The sequence below is a fragment of the Phaseolus vulgaris genome, chromosome 7, assembly GCF_051622355.1.
Source record: "Phaseolus vulgaris cultivar YP4 chromosome 7, ASM5162235v1, whole genome shotgun sequence".
NCBI classification, from domain to species: domain Eukaryota; kingdom Viridiplantae; phylum Streptophyta; class Magnoliopsida; order Fabales; family Fabaceae; genus Phaseolus; species Phaseolus vulgaris.
In genome coordinates this window covers 52605538-52633102 of record NC_143504.1, presented here as the reverse complement: position 1 = coordinate 52633102, position 27565 = coordinate 52605538, and the positions used below count along the sequence as shown (strand labels likewise).

Below are 27565 nucleotides of genomic sequence, written 5' to 3'. Positions count from 1 at the left end.
GATCTAAAATAGGGAACATAGATTTTTTTTATTTACCAGAAAAATGATCTGTTTAAAACAATTAATGATTTAGACTTAAATAACGTTTAACAACCTACAAAGTATGATTTTGTTATACAAACTCTAAATCAATATTTCATAATTTGAGAAGGAACTTTTATTGAAGAATTTTTTAGAAAGTTTTGTCCAAAATGTAAATATTTACAAACAACATGATAGCAGTGAATATAATTTCTATTAAAATCTAAAGTCAATATATGTATCTAATAATTTTTTATATTTTGTTTTAATTTAAATTCTTAACAAATATTACCTTCAATGCATATACGAAAATCAAGAGAAAAATTAGAAATAAAAGATGAGGAGAGAAGACCTTTTAAAAAGAAGAGAAAACCTATTTAAAAGCCGTCTTCAAATTGTTTTGTTCAACAAACAACCTAAGAGGAAAGTGTCAAGATTAACATGATATTTTAGCAAAAACTATTTTTTTTTGAGATTAAAAATTGTTTTGTTTCTATTTATATTAGAATTACGGCTTTATAGATTTGAAATAGATATTTTGCATAAATATATCATATATGACTTTTTTTATTAAAGTTTTAGAAAAAAATAGCTATATAATTATAAGACATCTTAATCCGAATAACCTAATCTTAATACATTTTGACATCTCCATTAGCATCTAGTATTTTCAAACATGCTCTATTTATTTATATTAAACACTTCACATGGGATGTTATGATTAACACTTCAGATGAGATGTATATGTTGTTCACCTTAGCCCACTCATTCATTGAAGTAGAACTTGTCCATTCTTTGGGCCACTTTGACAAATTCTTTCACATCTTCATATTTAAAACCTTCATATGCTATAATATGCTAATTAGATTGTTGAAATGTTTTGTTACTTTGGCACAATATTCCCAAACTTTTTCTGAGTTATTTGACCTTCCATTTTTTTTCATAATTTTTGTTTTGTTTTATAAGGTATTACACATAGATAAATGTTGGGATTCCTCCTTAATTTAATGGGAGACCATGATCAATGATTGATAACTGATCCATTGAATATATTCAATGATGGTCATTCCAAAAGTTTTTTGGAATTGTAGCTCTTTTTTGAAAATGTAATGAACATTAATCTCTTTATGAAGAAGTATTCCTCTCATCCTCTGTATAAAGAAAATTTTGAGGGAGAGAAAAACAAGCAAGTGAGAATAGCAACATAGAGAGAAATGAGAGAATAAATAACCACCATAATGGTGAGATTAGAAATCCTAGTGAGATGCTAGAAAAACTTTGTATTCCATCTTTCTTGGTTGAGATTATAGATTCTAGTGAGATGTTAGAGAGACTTTGTATTTCATTCTTCTTGGGTGAGATTAGAAATTCTAGTGAGATGCTATATAGACTTTGTATTCCATCATTCTTGGGTGAGATTAGAAATCTTAATGAGATGTTAGAGAGACTTTGTATTCCATCATTCTTGGGTGAGATTAGAAATCCTAGTGAGACGTTAGAAAGACTTTGTATTCAATCCTTCTAGGGTGAGACTAGAGATCTTAGTGAGATACTAGAAAGACTTTGTATTCCACTATTCTTAAGTGAGATTACAGAGATAATAGATATCCACCATAGTATGAGATTAGATATCATAATTATAATATATATATATATATATATATATATATATATATATATATACACACGCGCGTGTGAAGTGCAATCCTTACCTTATACTTATCTTATACATTAATTATTGGTTTTGTAGGATTGAATTAAGTATAAACATAATTAGTAAGATATTGTCTATAGCTAGTCATATACCCTTTAACTAAGTTAGTTTTTCTTATTTATCTCTAATGTATTATGATGATAAAAAAAGAAAAAACTCTCAACAAAGATCTATTTATACCTTATTGATGCTTAAAAATATATTTTCATAGTTTTGTAAATGTATGAAAATATGAAGCATAAAATAAGGAAAATACAAATGTAGTTTGTGAAACTTAACCAATTAAACTTGTCATTATTATGAAAAGGGTTAAAGTTGTGTGGGTCCAACGTGGAAGATTTATTTACTCCATTCCATGTTGCCGTGGCAATATAAACCACCACCTCTTTAGTGCTGATGATTTGGCTTCTACCACTACCAGCCTAACATTGTCACATGCATGGACGGTGGTGCCTTCTGTTTTGTACGCAAAGGACATTAACTAATAAGTTTTTGAATGGTCCTTTATGCTTTATTTATAATCATACACAACAATGATGCTTGTATATATGCATATATATAGTTATATTCCATCATAGTTAAACGAATAACCTCATCTCTACACTTTCCTTGGTATGAAAATCTCATGCCTACCACCACATATCCTATGAACCAATTTATCCAGTTTTCTTCAAGTGAAGCATGTGGAGATAACACATTTGTCAACATGCATGGAGTCATGTAAGTTTGCAAATATCAACTCCTAACTAAAGGATTGAACCTAATACTTAATGAAAAATGGAGCAGTTATGGCAGAGAAAGTGACTGAAAAAGTAAAGATAGATGACAAAGTCTCAACAATTGAAAAATGACGATGCTCACCACCTCAGAAATAGTTTGTCACCTCGCACATTATGCGTAGTGGTGGGGTCCTCCTACAAATTCATATGCATATATGAATAGATTTTGTAAGCCACGAACCACCATTTCGTGCAGTAGAGGTATTACATTGGAACACTCTAGTTTACTTTCGGGTAAAGGTACTATTACGTTTAGTTTCCTGCCACTTATTGCATTTGTTTTTTATCTCTGTTCACTAATGTTAATGTTCATAAAGTCTAGATATGATTTTATTTTAAATAGGTTTATTTATGTGGTTCACATTGGTAGGCATGTTTCAACGCATTGATTATTTAACATAAGTCATGAAATGACTAATACTTACTAACTTGCTATTTTCCTAACAAGCAGATTCCAGTGGAGAGTATCGAACTATAAATTCACCATTTGGCTTCTGTGTTAGTAATCCTGTGATCTACTTGATCAGTGGTGTATTATCTTCTGATCAAATTTGGTGAGTTAATGCTTAAACTTTTATACTCCTGCTTTGAAACTAGTTAGCTATGCATGTTTTAGTTGGTTCTATTTCATACTTTTTCAGTTGCTCATATTCTTATAAGATCATCAAAGTGCAAATATAGTGTTCATTATGCTATTACTGATGTTTGTTGCAGATTTTGAACTTCAGCTAAGATGGATACTGCTCTCAGGAATGCTGGAGTCAAGTACGAGTGCTTGCTTTTTGGTATGATTGGTGCAACTCAGTAACCTTTTTGCCTCTTGATTTAACTTCCCTCCAGCCTGCTAGAAAATTGCCCAATGAAATATTGGCTCAGTTTTATTTGGAATTGTTGGACAATTAGCAAACCTTAAATAATTCAAATTTTCTTGTTTCAAAAGGGAAATAAAGGTTAATGATGGTGTGTTTTCCCCCTAAAATAGAAAATGGAACTGATTTCTAATTCCAAACGTTGGTCACAGATATGGATGACACTCTCTACCCGTTGAGCATAGGTCTCAATTTGTTTTGTCGCAAGAACATACAAGGTACATATTCTAGTGTTATAATAAAATCGTGTATATTCTAATTCAGGTAATCTCATATGTGATTCAAGTACTATGTCAACCAATCTTTTATCTTTTGCAGAGTATATGCTAGAACACTTGCATATTGAAGAAAATGAAGTGCCAAAAATGTGCTTGGATTTGTATAGAGAATACGGAACAACTATGGCAGGATTGAAGGTATGAAGATTTGGTTCTGCCTCATTTTTCTCTTCATCATACTTCTGAAATCGGTTCACTGTCAATGATATGAACTCACTGGTTTTACGTAGTTTGAAGAGAAATTATTTTTCTACAATGTTTTCTACAACTAGGATAGATAGATAAACATAGGAATGAAAAGAAAGATAAGATAAGAACCATGATGGGATGAAAAGAGACAAAAATGAATCATTTGTAAGAATAAATAATTCTAATTTGAAGCCTTAATTTGATTTAATAATTCCTCTCAGGTCCTTGGTTATGAATTTGACAATGACGAGTTTCATGCTTACGTTCATGGAAGGTTACCATACGAGAAACTGAAGCCTGATCCAGTATTAAGGAACCTTCTGATTTCCATGCCTCAACGTAAAATAGTATGTCAGGAAAAAAAGTTAAACCTTGTACATTTTAAATTTGTGCAGTGAAGAGCATTCCATAATATCCTTTGACTTGAAAATGTTATTTCCAGATATTCACCAATGCAGATCACGCACATGCAGTTAAAGTTCTCAACAGAATGGGTTTGGAAGATTGTTTCGAGGGCATCATATGCTTTGAAACGCTTAATCCTCACAAACAATACATGGATTTACCGAATGATAATCATGTTCTCACGGATATAGCAGAGAGTGGATGTTTCAATTCCCACACACGTATCCTCTGTAAACCATCTGTGGAAGCCTTTGAAGCTGCTATTCGGACTTCTAATGTGGATCCAAAGAAAACAGTAAGATTGAGAACTACATGGGATTATTACTTATGTTATATGGTTATTTATATAATTTTTTTACCCTCATTCTAAAAACTCTAGGAATCAATTCATAGCAGTTCTATCCTATCTTCTGCAGATTTTCTTTGATGACAGTGTTAGAAATGTTGCAAGTGCAAAAGTGGCTGGACTTCACACTGTTATAGTAAGCTCTAGTCTGCTATCTATGCATTTAACGAGAAGATAGAAGAAATTAAATAACTCAACATTCCTGTTCATTTGTTATGCAATATGGCAATGTAATCTAACAAGTAATAACCTATTGATGGCAGTTGGGGCATTCAGATTTGGTGCCTGGTGCTGATCATGCCCTGAATAGCATTCACAATATCAAAGAAGCATTACCTGAAATATGGGAGATTGAAGAAAGCAACCAGCAGCAAAAGATTCAACCCCCAGCAGTGGAAACCATGGTCCTAGCTTGAGTTTTGCTTCCATGAAATATTTTAGCACACTTATCAAGCAAATCAAGAGTTACAATAAGTTTGAAATCTCTCCATAGCATGGCGGTGCTTAGATATATAAATGTTCAAGTTGGCATTTTGAATGGATGAGAAAGTTGTAAATGTAAATTGCAGAGCCAAAAAATGGTGAGAGAAAAAGCATCTACTCATGTACTAAATAAGGTTTTCCATTGGTCTGGTAAATGGTAATACAAGATATGTTGTTGTATCTCTCTGAACAATAGTTCACTAAAATGCACCAACCGAGAGCAATGGTAATTCAGACGCATATAAACACTGCAAATATCCACACCCCTACACCCTTTTCAACTGAAAATATTAATTGACAGTTTGAAAATTGTACTGCATTTCAGTGTTAAGATAAACTATATAGTCAGTTCACCAGTAGCAATCTTGCATGGCCTCTGAGGGCTATGAAACTTTCTTGTCTCCTGTGTTCAGGGTCCTCTAAACATCCATTCCATCAATGCAATCTACAGACACAGCATTAAGGTTCTCTAACCATGGAGTCTACAACATAAATCAACATCATTTACTTAGTAAGGCCAAAACATAAACAAATTTTAAGCTATGTGTGTATGCAATGGTTGAAATGAAAAACCTTTGGATGGCTTAGCTAAGGAATTGAGCATTAAAATAAGTGAACCTACATTGCCAGAAATATTTGTGTATAATGGACCAAAAGTTGTTGCAAATGTATTTGGTCAACTTCATTTAAGAAAAAAAAAAGAGTTGATTTTTACTATAAGTAATAATTCTTCCTAAGGACGGATATCGACCACAAGTGAATTATAAGTTCTTTGATTATGCCCATATAAAAATTATTTATATCGATTTTTCATATATAATTTTTTTTTAAGAATGTCGTCTAATTTTTCGATCTCTCGCATAATTATAATAACAACTTAGAACAAAACTCAGACGCTAATAGCAATTAACATTTCAAGTTTATTCTTAGTTTTCTAGGATTAGATTGCTTACTGTGTCGCGTTAATAGGCTAAATGATAAAATATAAAAAAAATGTTCAATCTTTCTTTGCATCTTTTTCTCTTTTTAGTTCAAATTATTATTCTTTACTCAAAATCTTCGATCCTTCCTAAAAATCTGCAATTAATACCAAATTTGAAAATAAAATGTTCTTATTAAATAAAGCTCATAAAAATATAAAAAGTATAAATTTATAAATTAAAAATTATTTTATATGTAAATTAACAATAAATCTTTATAAATGTTTATATTTTAATATAAAATATTACTGAAATTAGACACTTTCCACAACTTTAAAAAAATTAAAGAAATTTCGTGACAGAAACACATAATAATACTTAATTTTGACAAAATTGCATTTTTTTAGCTTACTTTTAATTCTTCATATTTGATTTTGGTTTTTTAGTATCAAAATTCGCAATTTTTTATATAATACTTAATTTTGTATACGGTGTTTTCTTGTCCAACTTAACGTTAATCCTTACATATTTATCTAAATACTATTTAATTAATTAAAATATAAAACACAAAAATAATTCATGATACAAAATTAAAAATTAGACAAAAATTATAAGTTGTGAATTTTTCTTATCAATAGCAAGCATTCATTATTATCCTCAGTGTAATAGATGAAGGTGGTATTTTTAATTAACTATTTAATAACAAAAATAGTTGGGTTAAGTTGTAAAGATTTTTGTTTTGTTGGCGACAAGTTCAAGAACATGGCTCACGTAGTTTTGCGTTTTGCAAGAAGAAAAAGAGTATGGTAGAGAAGAGAAGAGAGCACCACAGAAACAATGCGCGCCATTCCAGTTTCCTCAGAATCACACTCCGCTTTTCTATTCCCTCAACCACCCCCTTCCTTCTCTTCTAATTCCGTTCCCATAACTCACTCCTCTCTCTTCTTCTTCCACCCTTTTCATTTCAAGCCCCATCATTCACTATCCACTCCCAAACCTTTCTCCTTCAAGTGCACACCCTTCTTGTGCACTGCTGCTTCAGAACCCGACCATGTGGGGGTTGAAGAGTCGGAAGATTCCTTAGTTGAGGATGGGGTGTGCATAGAGGTGACGAAGCTGGATAAGAACTCGCGCAGGATCGAATCGAGGATTTCCATTGAAGCTTCTCTTTCTTCCATTTGGAACATCTTGACTGATTATGAGAGGTTGGCTGATTTTATTCCTGGCCTAGCTGTCAGCCAGTTGCTCCAAAAGGGTGACAATTATGCCCGTCTTTTGCAGGTTCCTCTCTATCACGTGTTGTTCTCCAAATGGGGTTCTTAAAGTTTGATTTTTTATGAAATTAGTTGCATTTTTTTGGCTGTTTGGCTCACGGTGCATTGTGCTGATTTGATTAATCTCAAATTAGGTGCTAGGGTTGTTTTGGGCCTGCTTTCATTTTCTGAATCAAAATCCTTTATTCTTTATTAATTTGGAGACGTAATTAGAGTATTTCTTATTTCATTACTGAAGTTTATTTGTATTGGACTACCCTCGTGAGGACTTGTGCAGTGTGTATAGAAGTTTAATTGCTTTCTGTGTTGCTGTTGCTACGTAGGGATCTTCCTTTACGGGATAGTTTATTTTGCTTCTCTGTTGTGGAACTCATGGTTCTTATTACCTAGCCGCCCGGAAATTGCTATGTAAACAAGAGAGAGGGCACTTATGAATGTTTACCGAGTAACAACTTGTTAAAGCTTTGTCTTGTACTTCGTTCTTTCTTTTTGTTGTTCCATGTATTATTAGAAAACAAGCATCGAACAAGTGTTTTTAAAACAAGAGTGAATTTTTAGAAACAAGCTCCATTTTGGTATAAAATCAAATGCAGGCTAGGCATCAATTTTGGGTGATGATGGTGGCATGATACGTACATACATGAATACTAATTTTAGTGAGTGATATGTATTACAAACTTCGTTGGTGCAGCATTTTATCTGGAAATGAGAGTGTGACCATATGCTTACAGTACTATTATAGTTTTGGTTACAATGAATGATTCGGGTTAACGTCAAACCTTTTATATGATTACATTGTGGTAAGGTCAAACCATGGTTTTACCTAATTTACTTCATCTGAGTTGCAACCTTTACAAATTAATGTCACTGTATGTTTTATTTGACTGTTACCTGAACTAAAAATTTACATCATTTGAAGTATTTTCTTTGCTAATGTATTTGACTTGAATTATATTTATTATTTTACCTGAACAGATTGGACAGCAAAATATAGCATTTGGAATTAAATTCAATGCGAAAGGAATTGTAGATTGTTATGAGAAAGAATTGGAGACTCTTCCTACTGGTATTAAGCGTGAAATTGAATTCAAGATGATTGAAGGAGATTTTCAACTCTTTGAAGGAAAATGGTCTATTTTGCAGGTAGGAATTAATATGCTCCCTTGATTTCAGAAATCTTCTGGATCCAGAATAATATATCGCATCAATTTGCATAATATGAGGCACTTTATCATAAATATTGTTCAAAGGTCAAACTTTTCGTTTCTCAGATTGATGTTGTGAAATTCTGCATGCATCATTAATGGCTGACCTTCCTTGGCGAAAAACTAGAAGTGGAGGGTGATATCATATTTTGGAAACTTAAATTTAGTAATTAATTTAGTCTATTGACTAAGTTGTGATTATGATTTATGCAAAAGTTGACAACTAATATTTATTTTGACAAAAAAATACCTCCTTTGCCTTTAGCTATTGACAAAAAGGAATCTCCTTTGCTTTTTAATTTGTTTCAATATTTATTTTGAAAGATGTTCAAATTTTATATTACTTTGAAACCACATATTCAACGGGGTTGGTTAACATACTATACAATAGTAATTAAACAATGGTAATGGTTTTGCAGCATTTCAACAGTGAAAATTGTGAGCCGTCTCAAGTCCGACAAGGTAGTACAACTCTCTCATACGTTGTTGATGTTAAGCCGAAGTTGTGGTTGCCTATTCGTCTCATAGAGGGTAGACTTTGCAATGAGATAAAAACGAACCTTGTATCAGTCAGGAACGAAGCTCAAAAAGAATGAGTTATGTAATTAATGATATATTGTGGATCATACAAAAATGAATGCAAGTATAGTTTACTCCTCCTTCCTCATTTGGTAAATCTTCATGCTTGGTCTTACATGCCCTCTACATAAGAATATCTTCAAGGTCTGCCCACCCTGATCTTTACATTGAAGGTTGAATCAATATTCATTTTTAGACTTGTTGAATGTTGGGTTTGAACTAACTATAAAATTCGGGTGGTTCCAAGTTTTAGAGTTAATTAATTTTGTCATGAGTTAAAGTTCGTGATGTATATAAAATCAGCCAGTGTTTAATACTTTTTACAAGATTTTATTCAATGAATTGTATGAACTTAGGCAGGGCTCAAGACGATGATTTTGTAAATTTTCATCCACATTCTGCAGCATGGTTTATCAAAATCCAAGAATGACTATTTGTTATTCACACATGGATCTTGTTCTTCATTGATTATTTTACTGGTTTATGTGGATGACATGAACTTAATTGGACCTAATATCAATTATGTTGTTATTTTAATTAAAGGCTCTTGGTTTTCTCAAATATCTTTGAAGCTTGGAAATTGCTAAGCCTATCAAAGGAATCTTGAGTCAGAAAGTTAACTTTATTGATACTGATAGTCATTTCTTAGGTAGCAAACCTAGAACAGACCTATGGATCCAAATTTGAAACTTAGTATAATGAATTGCGGATTATATAAAATATTATAAAAGATTGTTTGGAAGAGTTACCTAGACTGTCTTTTGGCCATACATTGCTCAATAAGATAATTTCGTAGTCTTGGCTAAAAGGGTGTTTTAGAATATAGTAAAAATATGTCTCCGTCATTTATATTATATCTGCATTTGTTAAGGCTGCTTAGGTACAGGAACCAAATGTCAACACGTGAGTTGGTATGGGGTTAGTGTATTCAATAATGGTTATTTATTGGTGTAGATTGTTTGGTTCCATTCAATGGTGAGAGTAATTTGGAGTTTGTAGAGCCATTGAATGAAAGTGAAGGTCATCCATTTTCTAAACTCCTGCCACTAGTCCAAGCCTTCAGAGGTTTACAATTTATTCGAGTACCTTGATATATACAAAAAAAAATATAGTAAAAACATAAAAGCTAACATTCAAAATGGGTAGTTAGGTTCCATGTTTAAGAAGAAACTCTACCAGAATGGGCTTCTCGAAGGTCTCATGCCCGATGGAAACTCTCCACTGGCATTGATGTAGAAAATACGAGGTCACACTTGCAAGCTTGATAGTCAAGAGAATCAACTTCACCTAATAAATCCCCAACATCACTGCTTCCTGCAATCACAAGAACAGTTTATGATAACGAAGTGAATTGATTTAATTTGTTGAATAATGTATTAGGAATTCATTTTTAGACAATAAAAGCTATTCAATTAGGTTCTATCCCCATTTGCCATGTCTATACAACAACAAAGCAACCTAGTCAATTAATACAGTTTAGGTTGTTTCTTGCATGGCTGGGATGGAAATAAATTATACAGAATGTAGTGCTTGATTAGGGGTTTATCAACAGAGATATTTGTAAAAGAAAGATAAAAAAATGAAATTTAATATTTTATAAATTAAAATTAAAGTTAATTTTAATTTATAAAAAAAAATATGTTTTTAGTTCTTACACTTTTTTAAAAATTTGATTTTAGTTCCTACCTTTTAAAGAATTTAGTCCTTCAATCGTTAAATACTTTTTTTTCCAAAGATTTAGTATAAGCGATCACTTTCTTTTTAACTTTATATACATTTAATCCATTCAGTTTTTTTAAAACACTTTCCTTCACCTAATTCATAAGGCGTATAATAGTGTGTTTTCAGGACCAAAAGCACAACAGTGAAAGTGAAACTATGAAAGCAACGGTAGAACTGAAGCTCTGTGTGTCCAATGTAAAGGCCAGTCCATTCCCAAGGTTGTTCAGATTTGATATTTGATGCCTTGCCAATGTTCAAAACTCGATATATCTCTTAATACTGACTCATAAATATAATACTCTGATAACTACTATAGTACTGTAGACAGACCAAACAAAGAAAAAGAAAGCAATCAAATGATAAATGTGATTAGACTAAATAATATGTATTAATAAATAGCCAAAACATAAAAACATGAGTGGTTTACTTTTTGAACTGAGTTTGGTTGGAGAAAAGGAAAAGTGGAAAAAATAACAGATGATGAGGTTTTGAGTTAATAACAATGCATGGGAACACTGGATCTGTCAATCATCTTACATCTCTCAATTCTCAACAAACATTTTTTCATTAGATAGCCAATAAGCAACATCCAATTAATCTTTACATTGATTCCTGTAAGTATTTTTACCAATTGCTTTGAATTTAAGTTGAAGGACTTCATTAATGCTTTACCCTCACATCACTACTTCCATCTACCCTGTCCATAACAATTCCCTGTTTACAAATCATGCATGTATATATAAAGAGAGCAACTTGCCACATTTCTCACCATCCAAAACAAACATTCCTCTCTTATCTCTAGCTACATAATAGTTTTTTTCCTGTTTCCACTCATCGATCTAACGCTTTGCTCTTGCAATTGGTATAACTATCATCATCCAAAACATGTCACCAACAAACATTTTGGCAATTTTTGTCATCTTCTGCTCTGCCATCTCCTTTGCCTTTGCTTCTGACCCTGACACACTTCAAGACCTTTGTGTGGCACTTCCCTCTTCAGGTACTATGCATTACCATTCACTATTTTTTTCTCTCTCTCCCTGCTCTCATATGGTTCAAATAAATGTGCCAAAGTTGTGTTTTGGAAAATGGTATAATAATGTCAGTGGTGGGAATTAATCATGTGCAGGTGTGAAGGTGAATGGATTTGAATGCAAGGCAGAGGCAAATGTAACAGAAGCCGATTTCTTCTTTGCTGGCTTAGCCAAACCTGGAGTAATCAACAACACATTGGGATCTGTGGTTACTGGAGCCAATGTGGAAAAAATTCCAGGACTTAACACATTGGGAGTGTCTTTCTCTAGAATAGACTATAAAGCTGGGGGACTTAACCCACCTCACACACACCCTCGTGCCACTGAGATTGTGTTTGTGTTGGATGGTCAATTAGACGTGGGGTTCATCACCACAGCCAACAAACTCATCTCAAAGTCCATTAAGAAGGGTGAAATCTTTGTGTTCCCTAAAGGTTTGGTGCATTATCAGAAGAACAGTGGGGATAAGCCTGCTTCAGTGCTTTCTGCCTTCAACAGCCAGCTCCCTGGCACCTTCTCTGTAGCTGCAGCTCTTTTCAGCTCAACACCAACTGTGCCTGATAATGTTCTTGCTCAGGCTTTCCAGATTGATACTAAAGAGGTTGACAACATCAAGGCCAAGCTTGCTCCTAAGAAGGGTTAATTTAAATCCTGCTTAATGATAATCAAGAGAGAGGGATATGACTCATTGTATCTGTTATGGTGTTGCACTTTCCTTGTTATTATTTTTCTTTTATCATGTGTCCTTTCCTCGTTTATGTCCCATTGAGTATGATAATATATTTGTATGGCGGAATATGCAGTAGAAGGTGTCACCTTTTATGTGGGTATACTCATTTCTTGGTTTTGTGGTTCATTATTTTGTCAACACTGATCAATAAAGATTAGACCTTTACCACCTCACTTTCTCTTTCATGTTGGTTAGAAGTTAAATCAGTTTGGTAAGACGTCAGAGACATCTTATAATTGGAGGCCATCAAATAACCTTTTTAACTTAGGTCCTCTCCAGTCAAACTACTCTTCACTCCTACAAAATCTGAACCATCAATAACAGTTGTTAAAGAGAGAATGGGATCAATGGTTTTATGTTGCAGAGAAAATTCTTCGGCAGAAGGGATAAAATTAATAGGGTGATGAACCACGAGTAAATTGGGTTTGGTGGAAAAAGATATTCATGGTGATTAATGTCCATATATAAAAGAAAACCAAAAAGTCTCCCTCCGCACATCAAGACAGCTGAACTTGTGAATTTGTAAATTATGAATTATAAGTAGACACAGGTTTCATTTTTGCAGTGTGTTCATTTCCAATCATTTCTCATTCCCTCAGGATATAAGTGCATGCATGCAATTAAGTTTGATAGGATCACTCCATTGAAATTGACTCAGATTTTAAGCATATATGTTTTTGTTTGATTTGGATTATCTAGCTGTTCTTTCGATTAAGAAGTACTAATTTATTTGATAACATATCCTCTTTATCTATATGCTAAGAACTTGCATTTTAGTGTATGCATGGTTTTCAGTTATCATAGTTTCCAATACACGTTGAATTGATGTTCCAAGCTTTCAAAATGGAAAACCAAACACAGCATTACTTGTTTGCCTCTTATTTGCCTCAAGCGGAGAAAAAAATACTAGTAGTTCAGGACTCTTAAAGTGTGTGATATGTATGTAACAGCATTATTAATATTAGTGTAACATCCAAGGCCGAGACCCTTGGTAACCACTAAACTTCAATTAACACAAAATTAAAATTAAAAGGAGTATTAGAGGTAAAATTATGCAAGATTTCAAAGGATTAATCCATAAAACCATGTTAATACAGATTCAAGAATAAGAAAGCACAATTCGTCCTTATATATAGGTTCTCCCACACCATGTCAAGATATTCATTTATTGAGCATTAATTATACTAAACAACCAAAGACAGAAAACTAATTTGACCGTCGAAAAACCTTTTATAAATATCCTTCTAACACTATCGACCAAGCACCAATACTTCAGCACATACGACAATAGTACACAACAGGAGAAAGATATTTTCTCGGTCCAATCAGAAACAAATCGCCCTGCACCCCACCGAACAGACGATAACAATACAATACACAACTGGATAAAGATACCTTCCTGATCCAAACACCCAACAAACTCTTGTTAAGATAAGTTTTAAATGGCTATGATACCATATTAGTTTTATAAATCTCATATAGAGAAAAAAGAGAAAAAATAAATAAAAAATAATATTTTATTAATAAAAAATTGTTACTCACTTGCATTGTTAGTATTATATTTATATAACACATAAAAAATAAAAGATAAAAAGAATAACAAAAATTGATAGAGATAGAGTAATTATGACGGATGGAGCATTAAAACTAATAAGTTATAGTTACAATTGAAAAAGTAAATGAAATCATATTTATCATCTAATAAACTTTTCTAATTTATTGGTAAAATTAATAATAGTTCAATTTATATTATACATAGACTAATCATTACGAATCACCTAAATTTGCTTCACTTATTTTAATACTTCATATATATATATATATATTCATATTATCAATGTTTTCATTTGTTTCGGATAGTTCATACCAATATTTTACTAATATATGCTGATAAAGTGTCCAAGTTCTTGCATTTACCTGTGTATTGTAGCAGTAGGTGGGTGGTTGAGGGTAGCAGTGAAGGAAATGTGGTTGTAGAATGTTGAAGGGTAAAAACGTTACGTTTAAACTTTGGCATCCCATTCTCAAATGATGCGTTACTGCTAAGAACATGGGACATTCCAAACAAACAACTACAATAGCAGCAGCTGGCCCAAACAAACGTGCTGCCATAGACAAATGAAAACCAACTACTTCAATCTAAACACAATAATTACATGAAATTGTAAATCATTATTATTGTTTAAAAGATTAAATTAGACTGAAATAGAATGAGATAACTTTTTTGTTTTATACTAGATTAATTTGATACATTAATAACATTACATTTAATGTTATCAATCTGAATGTAGAGTTTAATTTATTCAAATTCAATTAACTCACTAATTTCGGTATATTGGTGAGTTTCAGGTAAATGTATGAAAACTTGTGTTTAAATATTTGAAACTAAAGTCCTATACACTATATTAATTTAAAATAATTTTATTTTAAAATTTTAAAAATAGATAATTATAAACATCTTATAATTTAATATGTAAAGATAAGTAAAAAGAATATTATGACTAATTAGCCTTAAAAAATATTTTTGATTTCAACTATCCATAATGTTGAAAGAAATAAAGTGAAATAAAGTCATCCTTGTTGTTTGTTTTATAAAAGAAACTCTGATATTTGTTAGGTTTCATAATTTGAATAATAAAACATTAATATAGAATATATGTAATATCACATATAATTATCTTAATTTGTTACTTATTTATTTATTTATTTATTTGTTTTATATACACGGCTATTAAAAATATTTTTTTCAAGTTAAAAGACATGCATTTTTATTAACTCACTAATTTAGAAAAAAAATTAATTAAGTTTTAAGTCATCATAAATTTAATTAAAATAATAATAATAATGTAAATATTAATAAAATTAATAATAATTATAATAAAAAATATTATTAATAATAATAGTAATAATAATATTAATATCAACATTAATAATAATGTTAAGATTAATAATATTAATAAATATAATAATAATATCAATAATAATATTAATATTAATAGTATTAATAATAATTAAAATAGTTTTAATAATAATATTATTAATGATAGTATTATTAATATTATTATTAATAATATTACTATAAATAATAATATTAATAATATTAATAATAATAATAGTAATAAATAATAAAAACACAATAATAATAATAATAATAACAAACTTCATTACTAAAGCGCATTTGGTTTAGTGATTATAAATTCATGTAATCAGTCGATTTAATTCAACTTCTTCCTACAACAAAAACATTAATATTATTAATAGTTTTAAGATATGATAACAATATAATAGTTGTACAAAATAATAATTAAAAAAACGGAATCACAACAATATTATTTTATATTAATTATAAAATTTCATATTTCTTAATATCTGAATTCAATTAAAATATATATAAATAAGTAAATATTCAATAAAAAAATTAATACAAAATTGATTAAAATAATCAAATCTGCGATGGATATATCACTTAATTAACCATGCAACAGTGGAACTGCGAGTCAGTGTCGCGCTACTAAAGCCCCAATCCATTTCCTAAGGTTATTCAGATTTGGCAATTGAGTCAAAGTTAATCTCTCTTTTTTTTTTTCTTTTTTTTTGTCAGCAAGTTAATCTCTCTTAATGACTCAAAATATAATATAATTAAATTGAGAATTGATTTTTCCAAAAATTTAATTTAGTTCATATAATAAGTACATTATTGAAACTATTAGTTTTAATGATTAAACACCTTTTTTTCTCTTAAATTTAGACATATTTTTTTCTTCCAAATTTAAAAGTAATATTTAATTTAGACATATTGCATGGATAAAGTCTACATCTGACTATAATATGGCATCTCTCACCAAACTCCTCTTCATTAGACTGTCAATGTCTGCATATTATCTGCAAGCAACAACCTAATTCATACGTTGATTTCTATTTACATGAATAATTTTCTTTTCTAAGAAAGACTTGAAAAGTTCATAGGATTCCTATCAAGCCTTATTACACAATCGCTTTGAATTTAAGTTTAGGGACCACCGAAAAGCTTTATCAGCACATCTTTCCCATCTACTTACTATGTCTATAACCACTGCCTGTTTACAAAATAATGCATATATAAAGAGCCCAACTTGCCACAATTTTAACCATCCAACACAGACATTCCACTCAACTCTTATCTCTAATCACATCAAAAAATCTTTTTTTTTTCTACTTAGCATTTTGTTATGGTCCATAACATTAATGAGTAGCCCGATAACAAGGATCAAGCCAAAGAGATAAAACACCAAACCTAAAAATATTTTGATGATTATGACTACACTATTAAAGGTAAAAGGAAGTAATGGTTGAGAATCTCAGGAAACAAAGGGCATAATAGTATTTTTCTCAAGTTGTTAAGATCTCATAGATTTATTTTTCTGTTGAGACATATTTTTACTCTGTTTTGTTTTGTTTTTCTTTTTTTTTTGTTTTACTATTTTGGCTATATGTATGAGAATCTTTGAGAGTAAATGGAAGCAAAAATAATTATTTAGTCCTTTATTTCTTTTGGAGGAAGCCTAACCTGTAATATAAGCATTGCAATTTGGTGTTTTCATTGAGAGCCAAACACAGAGAGATGTCATGCCTATGTCCAAAAGTGATGAAAAATATTCTATTATGAAATTATTAGAGAGGCAGAAAACCTTATAAGAAGCAATGAATATTCGCATGACCAATTTGAAAACTAAGATGGCACTTCATATTGGAACCTGAGAAAATGCAATGAAGGATTCCACCCTTCAATCTTTTACTCGAACTTCCTTGAAACTGGATATGCCCTGTTTTGATGGGTCTGAACCATTAGCATGGATTTTCAAAATAAACCAGTTCTTTGACTACCACCGTACTCCAGAGGACCAAAGGCTTCAATTGGTTTCTTTTTTCCATGGAAGGAAAAACTCCCGCTTGGTTATAGTGGATGTATGATAACAACTTAATCTTAAGTTGGCAAAATTTCCTACATGCCTTAGAGGTTCGTTTCACACCATCACATTACAAAGACCCAAAAGGAGCCCTCTTCAAACTAAACCTCAATCGTGCGAGAATATCAAAATCAGTTTGAATCGCTAGCAAATTTTATCGTGGGACTCCCTCCTCCCTTCTTCCTCAGTTGCTTCATTTCAGGTTTTAAATTCGAAGAGAGGTGCAAGCCTTTTGATAAGTGCCTAATTTCAGTAATATTTCATATTAAAATATATGCATGCAGATTTATTGCTATTTTACATATAAAATAATCCCTAATTTATGAATTTATACATTTTTACATTTTTTATGATCTTTATTTTAATAAAAACATTTTATTCCCAAATTTGGTATTAATTGTAGGTTTATAGGAAAAATTAGAGATTTGGATTAAAGAGTAATGATTTGAGTTACAAAAAGAATATCGAAAGGTCCCAGAATGTAGAAAAGTGCCGAAAAAGCCAATTTTGCAATAGGAGATTCTTGCTCAAGCGAGAATGCTCCAGAATAGTTTTCGGAAATTGACGCCTTACTTTCTCAAGTGAGGGATTATCGCTTGAGCAAGAATGTGTCAGACATATTGAGTCTTTATTTTATATTTTATCACTTAGCCCATCAGCGCGACACTGGAAACAATATAACCCTATAAAATTATGTTAAATAGGGGGCTAGAGGCTCAACCATAGTGTGCCAAATTGAGAGAAAAACACCATGGAGTGAATTGTAACCCAATTGGGAGAATGAAAGGTGCTAGAAGTATGCGTGGCTAATTCTATCCTTTGGGATTGTGAGTAATATGCTCAAACTCTTATGTATTAAGGTGATATCTTATATATTAATATTCAATTCTTGATTGATTATTGGTATTGTTGTTTTACTTTTAATTTTCTGTGACAAATTGAGAATCTTAAATCTGACCGAGATATATTTTTAGGGTTTAGACCTAAACATCAATACTTAAAATATTTGAGGGCTAGAGATAGACTTGAAATGTTAATTATCATTAACGTTTGATTGTGATTTCTAAGTTGTTTTTATAAGTATGCGAGAGATGGATATTTAGGAAACATTATGCGAGAGATAAATATAAATGAATTTTCTACGGTCATCAATTTCAATTAAAGAACTTAATATTGACATGCTAATCAAAATACATAAGAGTGAGAGAAATGAAACCTAATCCCTATTTTTCCAACTTGAAGCAACTAATTCTTTATCTGTTTTTTTATTGATCATTGCCAACACACTCAATTCAATACTCTTTTTATTGTTTGTTTTGTTCTATATTTAGCAATTATTGTACTTGATAATTCATTGTTCCTTGTGGGATCAATATCCGTCCTTAGGGACAATTATTACTTCTGACAAACGCGATGCACTTGTCGTAGAAAGTCATCAAGTTTTTGGTGTTGTTACCAAGGAATATGTTTGATTTGTTGAGTATAGTTTCCTAAATATTGTTAATAGTCCCCAACCGAGCTCCAAAGCCACTGTGAAAATAACCTGTGTTATTATTGTGATGAACATTATCGACCTGGTAAAAAATGCAAGCAGAAGTTCATGTTGTTGATAATAGAACCCAGTGACCCAGAAACAAATGAGATTGATTTGAACAACCTCCTTCATATAGAGGCCCGACGCTAAATGAACCTTATTTGACCGACCTGCCAGACACAAACCCAACCCAAATCAGTTTACATGCATTGATGGGCCAATTAATTCCGCAGACCCTTAAAGGGTTCTCCAATTGCGACACTAGTAGATAGTGAGAGCACCCATAATTTCATCCAAGATCGCACAACCAAATTCTTGGGTCTTCAGGTTGCCCCTTAAAAAAAATCCACTTCTTAATGGAGAGGAGCTCTCATGTTCATCTGTTTGCAAACAGATACCGTTACCGTTGGGTCCTCACACATTTCCTGTGAATCTATATACGTTGCTATTGAGTGGGGTCGAGATCGTATTTGGAAACGTTAGAACCGATGTTGACTGATTATGAACAATTGACAATAAAATTTATTAAAGCAAGAAAATTAGTTGAACTTAAGGACCAAAACCTAATTTTGTTTACATAATACATATTCATTAAATTAAATTAATATGTACTCATAATTTAATTCTCCAATTTAATCTACTTCGTATAAATCTAAATATTTTCAATGAATGCAACTATTTTTAGGAGTTAACGTTGAATGTACCCACAATTTTGTTTTCTTCAAATTTTAGCATTTTCAAGAGTTATTCCTATATCTATAATGCCACGTGTTTTTACCACTTGGTTTTACTTTTTTATATTTTTAATTTTAACTTTTAACTTTATTTTGATTTAGCATAGAGCTTAAAATATTTATTTTTTAATCATCTCATATCCTTATATTTTTATCTTATTAATATTTTTTATTTTCTTAATTGTTTATCACTTTTTATTATCCTCTCCATTTTTCCCCAAAAATTATGAATATCATTTTTCATATTTGAATAAGAGTATTTTTAGGTAAACAAGAAGATAAATAATTGTGTTACCTAGGCACTTGGGTTTACTTTTTTATATTTTTAATTTTAACTTTTAATTTTTTTTTAATTTAGCATAGAGCTTAAAATATTTATTTCTTAATAATCTCATATCCTTATATTTTTTATCTTATTAATATGTTTGATTTTCTTCATTGTTTATCACTTTTTATCATCCTCTCCATTTTCCCCCAAAAATTATGAATATCATTTTTCATATATGAATAGTATTTTTAGGTAAACAAGAAGATAAATAATTGTGTTAACATATAATAAATTTGGTAGTAATTATCGAGTCACAAATTAATATATCATGGGTTTCTTATTTCATTATGAATTTGTACATTAAGTTGCCTTGAAATTGGAAAACATTAGACAGACATGAGAGAAATTCGTGATCAAATTTCAAACTATTACTCTTTTATCTTTGTCTATACATATTATTGTTAATGTATTAATTTGTTATTTTATACTTATTTTGAATTTAACTAATTTGTTAAATATTGTAAACAATTAAAGTGTATAAAATATTAACATTATTACAAAATTGTGATAATAATATAGTCTATATATTCAAAATATCCATTTAGGATAAATTACCAATATAAAAAATTATCACCTTGTTTACATGTTAAAGCAATAATTTTAAGGGGGAGTCAAAATCATATTTTTGAGCTAAATTTTATTGAAGGAAACAAAAATATTAAATTGAGAAGTGTTGTTAGCGAGTGTCGAAGGGGTAAAACGTTACGTTCAAACTTCTTCGCTGCATTCGCATACGATTCGTCTCCGCTAACATTAACAACGATGGAGGATTCGAAACCACAACAGCAGCGAAAGAAAAACTACCGACAGAGAAGCGCTCCAACAGACGAAGATCAGCGTCTTCAATCTCAGAACAACAATGAATCCGACGACGAACGAGAAAGAAGGTTTGACGCTTATTTCAATTCCGCAATTCTTATACGGAATTTTATGTCAGGGTTTCGGTTTCACTGATGCTATTACGCTGTACAGAATGGCATTGGAGGAAATCAAGCTTCTCCAGAAGCAGCGGGAGAGGAAATCGGGAATTCCAGCAAACCCTAGTTTGCAAGCGCAGAGTGGAACCGTCGGCGCTTTGGCTGCTAAAGCCGCCGAAAAGAACGACGGTGACGGCGGCGACAAGGATGAGCTCGTTCTTCAAGATACCTTCGCTCAAGAGACCGCTGTTATGGTTGAAGACCCTAATATGTGCGTCTAAATTATATTATGTTGTGTTTGTGCTGAGGCTTTTGAATTTGGATGTGGTTGTTGATGTTGGTGTATGTTGTATGTTGTTTGTTGATCAGGGTGAAATATATTGAGCACGAGTTAGCGAAGAAGAGGGGAAGGAATGTTGATGCTGCTGATCAAGTTGAGAATGAGCTTAAACGTGCTGAAGATGAACTTTATAAGATCCCTGAGCATCTTAAAGTGAGGGACTCTTCTTTGTTCTTTGCTCTTCTTTATAGTTTATAGCACCTGGTGACAGTATTAAGGATGTGAATTATTTGTCTTATAGTTAGTGTCTGATACATCCTGCTCTTTCGGTATGGATTACCTTTTCTTGGATTCTCCCTTCTTTTAAAAATGTTGTGTCCTGTCAGGTAAAAAGGCGAAATTCAGAAGAAAGCTCTACTCAGTGGACTACTGGTATTGCTGAGGTTCAGCTTCCAATCGAGTATGCTTTCTCATGCTTGTGCTGGGCTGTATTTGAAGTTTGAATTATTTATTGAAGAAGCATTTAATAATTGAGTGTATTTTTTTAAAAATGTTTATTTCTAGTTAATCATAGTTTGTATGTTATTCATCTAGGGGATAAACTGATCTGCAGTTTGATTACAATGGCTGCCTTTTGTTGACAAGTTAAAAGAAGACAGATCATGTTATTCAATGTTTGGTGCATTTTAAAAATAAATTACAGTAGGACATGGAGTTAGGGAGTGGTACTTGTTTTGTTCCACTGAAAGGGGTGGAACCAAGGAGGACATAATATACTTTGTTGTCTGCACACAAATGCTAACTTAGTGCCCGTATATGGGAAACAAGCAACCATATTTTAAGGACATTGGCATTGAGGCTTATTTTTTTCAATTTATATACTCAAAATTACTCGTCTTGTCCTTGCCTCCTTGCTTGATTGCTTTTTAAGGGTAATGATTTTTTTTTCGTTTCTTATATGTTGCGAGTACATGATGGTTCTTGTTTATTGTGTCTTTTTTTATCTATTTCAACAAGGGAAAAAATGGTATACTTTTTTAACCGATTTGACTTTGCATTTATAATTTTTTCCTGTTGAGTTAAATGTTGGCTACGTGTAGTCTCTGGGTGATTTTTAGTACCCATGATTGGAAACAAACAACCAAATTTTATGAATTTTGGTTTTTCAGCTAAGTGCTTTCATTCCATGATTAATATTCACAATGTTAATCTTTTCCTTGGTTCGTTGCTTTTTAACTGTAATAGTTTCTTTCATATGTTGCAAGTACTTGTGTTGTTTGTGGTCAATCTATTTAACGAGGAAAAAAGGGTGATGTGTCTTAATCGGTTTGATTTCATGTTTGCAGATATAAATTAAAAAATATTGAAGAAACAGAGGCTGCCAAAAAGCTTCTACAGGAAAAGAGACTTATGGGTCGGACAAAATCAGATGTCAGCATTCCATCGAGTTATAGTGCTGATTATTTCCAGCGTGGCAGGGATTATGCTGAAAAACTTAGAAGAGGTTTCATTTCCTTGATGCTGTTATTTTAGAGTACATTCAAATACTTGCTTGTTTACAGTCTCGATTTAGTTATCAGTGTATTCATCTTATGGCATTTGCCATAATAGATAGAAGTCTGACACTTTGTTGATTGTTTTAAAGCAATCTGTATCCTAATTACTGACTAGAAAGCCCCCTATTTGCAGAACATCCAGAGTTGTACAAAGATAGAAGTTTACAGGATGATAGTTCTGGATCCAAACAAAATGATTTAAGCACTGATGCTGCTGGAGCAGTACAGAGGCAGGCTGCAACAGATGAATTCATGTTAGAGCGCTTCCGGAAAAGAGAACGTCACCGTGTAATGCGAAGATGACATGAATGTATATTTGTGGCATACCTTGCAACAGTCCATCAAAGATTGGTGGAGGTCCTGCCTCTGTCGATTGGGATGACAATGCCATTGATTTGCACCAGTTCCTTAGTTCAAACTGTAGCCGCCAAAGATCATAGGGCTCTTTGAGCATTAATTTTTTGTTGGTTCTCTTTAGATCAAAAAAGAATATATATTTATTCACTGCCAGCGGCCTGTCCGACTGTTCAGTGGCTTATGTTATGAGGTAGCAATAGAATTGTGATAATCAGCGTTTCTTTGACTTCCTGAGAGGCTCTAAGATTGTATGAACAGTTTTAGCGAGGGCTACAATAGTGATGGGGTTACCTGCAGACTTGTAAGCCGATTTGGATGTATTGTAATGACACTCAAAATATTTAATCTATCCATTGAAAAGTTTCCTGCTACGTTGGTAATGTCAGAGTGCTCGTTCGAATTGGTGTAACAACCTTGTGTCAAATAATTTGTGTTACGATTGTATATTCTCGTATAATTAAAATTTATCTTGTTTATCTATCAAAACTAAACACATGTCAGAATTTTCAATAGATCTTTGTTCAATTGAGTTGGGTTAGACCCTTGACAATTTGATAAAAACAACAGTTTATACATCTTGTTCAATTGAATTAGATCCCTTGAAAATTTGATAGAAATAAAACTTGATTGTGATTACATGAAATTTTTAACTGTAAAGATGAGTAGAATTAATAGTAAGTATCTTAGTGTAAATAATTTAAATTTAATATTTAAAGTATCATTTTTAATTCTACCAAAAACTAAAATAGCTTATCGAAATCCTACTTAATGCAAAGAAATTTGTTACTTTTCCTTTATTGGCAGGTGAATCATTAGTTGACTCAATGCTAACTTAGTAAGTAGGCATGTTCAGATAAGAAAAAAGAGGGCTGGTAAAAAGAAAAACAGTTAGCATAGATGTTCTGCTTCGTGGGGATATATTTAGCAGTGTATTTGAACTACGAGCCTTTTCAGGGATGGTAGTACTGGGTAATTAGTCTTCATAATCTTAGAAAGTACTGGGTAATTAGTCTTCATAATCTTAGAAAGATAAGTAATAGGTATGTAGATAATTTTCCAAGATATAAGTGCGTAACTAGATCCACTTGTCTGGCCTTACATATTTGGTGGGCTTCATCACGAAATGCTAAAATTTCGGAGCCACAATCCCTTGAAAGCATAAAAATTTAACATACATTCCTCATATAAACCAGTCAGAAGCTGGATATAATTATAAAAAAGACGAAGTAGAAGAATGGTGCGTAAAATTTGTATGTATTCTTCCATTCATAACTGAACCTTGCTGATGAAAGACTGGCCAAATCTCCAATTGGACGGTGCCAAATCATTAGCTGTGAGAGTCTTTCCGTTACTGAGTTGGACTCTGAAGGACAAGCTCTGGCCGTTGAGGTAGCTTAAGCTTTGCCAGTTAGAACCCCAATTCCTTGACATAGATTCCCAGTTACTCATTTTGGACCCTTTGATCCAAACTAGAGAGATATCCCCTGCTCCTCCTACGTTGCTTATAAGCACCAGTTGGAAATAGTCCTTACCATTGATGGTAAATCTGATCCCTCCACTTCTTTTGCACCCAACTCTGCATCAAGTTTGAACATGTGTAAGTTGAAATAATTTTCACTCTCCACAAAATAAAAGAACACTGACATAACACAATATAACATACTTTCTGTAAAAAATTGGTACAATTCCAGCCTTGTACTTGGCTATCATCTCAAAGGCAGGTTGAGACATGTCAAAGTGTGGTCTAGGAGGATTACACCAACCCCCATTGTCACTGGGTAGTGCATAGTTTGGAGGGCAGAAATTTGTAGCAGTGATTGTAATGGAAGTGCCCTTGAGGCACCATTGGGGCACTTGGTTTGCGTCACAAACTATCTGATAGCAACCACCACATGACTTGCCATCATTAAACAAAGCAGTACTCAAAGCAGCTGTTTTTATTCCATAACCATCTGTGTTGAGATTTCCATAGCCACATGCACCACCTATACAAGTACAAACAACCAACTCTTTCATATCATGTGAAACTAATTCCTCTTATTTTGCACTTAAATTCGAATTGAAGAATGCTTTAATGTAATTCAGAAAAATAAAACATTAGTCAAAATGTAGAACATTTTTTACCCATTGTTCCTGAGGCATCACTTCCACCGTAGAAAGTTGCATGAGCTTGCAACCAACCTGCGGATGCTACTCTAAGTTCTGTGGTGAATAACACCACAAGTAGTATTAGACCACTGAAAACTAGTTTCTGCATCTTCTCAATCTCTGAGTATGATTCTGAGCAAGAATTTTCTTAGTTTTGCTTAAGATGACAAACTCTTACGATGTATTTATAACTGCTGGTAGGGACGTTTTTGCCCATAAAAAAAATTGACTCAAACTCAAATTCGTATTATCTAACAAAACAAGTGGTGTTGACCCAAAAAATGTTCTCTTATTATAAAAAGAATTGGTATCTAATACACGTCTTAAAAAAATAGAAGGCAGTTAGGTGGGTGTGAAGAAGACTCAACCCATCAAAATTGTACCCAAAAAAACGCTAATTGCTTTAATATAATATACATCTTATAGTTTCTTCTTATGATTGTTTAGTCTCAATATGCAGTGAAAGAACATGCTTTGTTGGTCATAGGATCCGTGGTACGTAAGTGGTACAGTCAAATACAGCACTTGCTTCAAAGTAAATCATGCATAATAGTGATAAGTTGAATAAATCACTTTTGAGTATTGTCAGAATGTTACACTATTTTAAATGCAAACTAACTAACAACAGATAGAAGAGAAGATTCTTCTCCTCCCTTCTTAACTTTAATCATCTCCAGATCAATAATGATTTAACTACAGATTCAATAAGTTGAATCAATTAAACCACGACATAGAACAAGGACAGATCTTTAAAATATTGAAGGGAGGAATTAAAAGACATTAAAGCAGTAATTTTAAAAGCTGAAAGCTAAAACAGATTTTAGAAGAAGTTCTTAAGCAATCTTTACTTCACTTGTGCTCGTATGTATTAAAAGGTGTTGTTTGTTACAATGTGCTAATAGTGATTTTTTTAGATTATAGTTTATATTCATAAAATTTGGAATCAACAGGTTTAAAAGATGTGAGTTGTTCCCAGTTGATCTGAATTCGTAGTCTGTGAATGCTGATATCAGGAAAAAAAATGCTAATACAGCTTTCCAGAACAATTTTGTAATACACTTTTTACTATTAGTTGGATAGAATTTACAAAAGCATTGCTAAATAAATTAAACTTCACTTGTTAATCACCTTCCTTATTTAATAAGTCTGGTGTAAATATTATTTAATAATAGGATGGATATTAGAAACAAAGTCAATTTTTGCAAGCAAGAGGATGGAAGAAAACACGAGCTTTAATGGTGGTAGTAACATGCAATGGCCTTACCTTGTTTATCAAGAATGGAAACATTTTATATTGCAACTGCTTAAGAAGTTTTGACAATGATAAGTCAGCTATGAATATGGATGAATATATGGCATATATTGTGCCTTATCTGGCGGAGCTACGCCCATATGGCACATGGCTGATGCCATTCCTTGCCATTGCCATGTTCACCAAATCACTGCTTCACATACGAGGTCCCCTTTGGCCATTGCTGACTCTGAACTGCTTGTATATTTTCCCCTTAACCAATTTAAATCTTTTTTTCAAACAAAGAAAGATGGTGATACTAAAACTGAAAGTGTTTTATATGTTTTTTGTCCTGCATTTTCATTCTTAATAACTTTCATGTTAGTGATTAGTAACATTAAATATCGTAATTCACACTGATACTCTGTTTGTTATGTAGAAAAGAATACTGATTATAACTCATTCTATTAGTTTTTTCACTAATATTGTTTAAAATGTCTAAAGTTTAAACTAGAGATAAAATTCAATACACGAAAAACATATTTAACCCAAGATAATATTATAATAATGTTAAAATATCTTCTAACTCATTTTCCTCTTTAAAAATTACAATAATTTAATAAGATAAAATTAATAAGAGAAGAATAAAATTATATTTTATCTTTCCACCAATATTCTATCTTATATATTACCATGTAGCCAAACACTCATTTATTAGTATAATGACGGTTAAAGTTAACAATAACATCTTTTATATATATATTTTCGCTAGACTAACCTTGATCCAATGTTAATATATATGGTATTATATTGAGAAGAAATGGAGGACAATTAAAAAAAATGTTATGTGAATCCCACGATATATTATTTGGATATAAATCAAGAACAAAAACCTTTTCATCTTTTATTCAAATACTTGGTTTTGCCATTTGAAACTTAATGATGTATTACATGAACCCTGCTCTCTCTCATTTATTGCTACATTT

General features: G+C 31.8%; 5 protein-coding genes across 9 annotated transcripts; 4 read left to right on the top strand and 1 right to left on the bottom strand.

Moving 5' to 3' along the window:
• Window positions 1–2319: 2319 nt before the first annotated feature.
• LOC137830145 (uncharacterized protein C24B11.05) lies at window positions 2320–5264 on the top strand. 4 transcript variants are annotated; one of them, XM_068637310.1, is made up of 9 exons: window positions 2320–2715; window positions 2966–3068; window positions 3229–3299; window positions 3536–3601; window positions 3702–3799; window positions 4072–4197; window positions 4293–4550; window positions 4672–4737; window positions 4865–5264. In XM_068637310.1, the coding sequence occupies exons 3-9, from the start codon at window positions 3248–3250 to the stop codon at window positions 5015–5017; spliced, it is 819 nt and encodes a 272-aa protein (XP_068493411.1). In that variant the 5' UTR covers window positions 2320–2715; window positions 2966–3068; window positions 3229–3247; the 3' UTR covers window positions 5018–5264. The 4 variants fall into 4 exon arrangements, with proteins under 4 accessions (XP_068493411.1, XP_068493410.1, XP_068493412.1 ...); XM_068637309.2 differs by having other exon boundaries at window positions 2701–2754; XM_068637311.1 differs by lacking the exon at window positions 2320–2715 and adding an exon at window positions 2861–2880.
• A 1454-nt stretch (window positions 5265–6718) lies between these two features.
• On the top strand, window positions 6719–9150 carry LOC137830144 (Polyketide cyclase / dehydrase and lipid transport protein). 2 transcript variants are annotated; one of them, XM_068637307.2, is made up of 3 exons: window positions 6719–7285; window positions 8254–8421; window positions 8903–9150. In XM_068637307.2, the coding sequence occupies exons 1-3, from the start codon at window positions 6842–6844 to the stop codon at window positions 9077–9079; spliced, it is 789 nt and encodes a 262-aa protein (XP_068493408.1). In that variant the 5' UTR covers window positions 6719–6841; the 3' UTR covers window positions 9080–9150. The 2 variants fall into 2 exon arrangements, 1 of the variants encoding a protein (XP_068493408.1); XR_011084161.2 differs by having other exon boundaries at window positions 6731–7285; window positions 8254–8528.
• A 2391-nt stretch (window positions 9151–11541) lies between these two features.
• Window positions 11542–12721, top strand: LOC137830143 (germin-like protein subfamily 2 member 4). Its single transcript, XM_068637306.2, has 2 exons — window positions 11542–11784; window positions 11914–12721. Exons 1-2 carry the CDS (start codon window positions 11670–11672, stop codon window positions 12459–12461), a joined length of 663 nt encoding a protein of 220 aa, XP_068493407.1. The 5' UTR covers window positions 11542–11669; the 3' UTR covers window positions 12462–12721.
• Window positions 12722–20706: 7985 nt separating this feature from the next.
• On the top strand, window positions 20707–23571 carry LOC137830141 (integrator complex subunit-like protein). The gene is made up of 6 exons (XM_068637304.1): window positions 20707–20977; window positions 21063–21278; window positions 21377–21500; window positions 21674–21747; window positions 22634–22791; window positions 22977–23571. Exons 1-6 carry the CDS (start codon window positions 20853–20855, stop codon window positions 23144–23146), a joined length of 867 nt encoding a protein of 288 aa, XP_068493405.1. The 5' UTR covers window positions 20707–20852; the 3' UTR covers window positions 23147–23571.
• Window positions 23572–24188: 617 nt separating this feature from the next.
• Window positions 24189–25616, bottom strand: EXPA17 (expansin A17). The gene is made up of 3 exons (XM_068637302.2): window positions 25325–25616; window positions 24864–25185; window positions 24189–24776 (listed from the first exon to the last, which is right to left on the bottom strand). Exons 1-3 carry the CDS (start codon window positions 25455–25457, stop codon window positions 24467–24469), a joined length of 765 nt encoding a protein of 254 aa, XP_068493403.1. The 5' UTR covers window positions 25458–25616; the 3' UTR covers window positions 24189–24466.
• Window positions 25617–27565: the final 1949 nt, after the last annotated feature.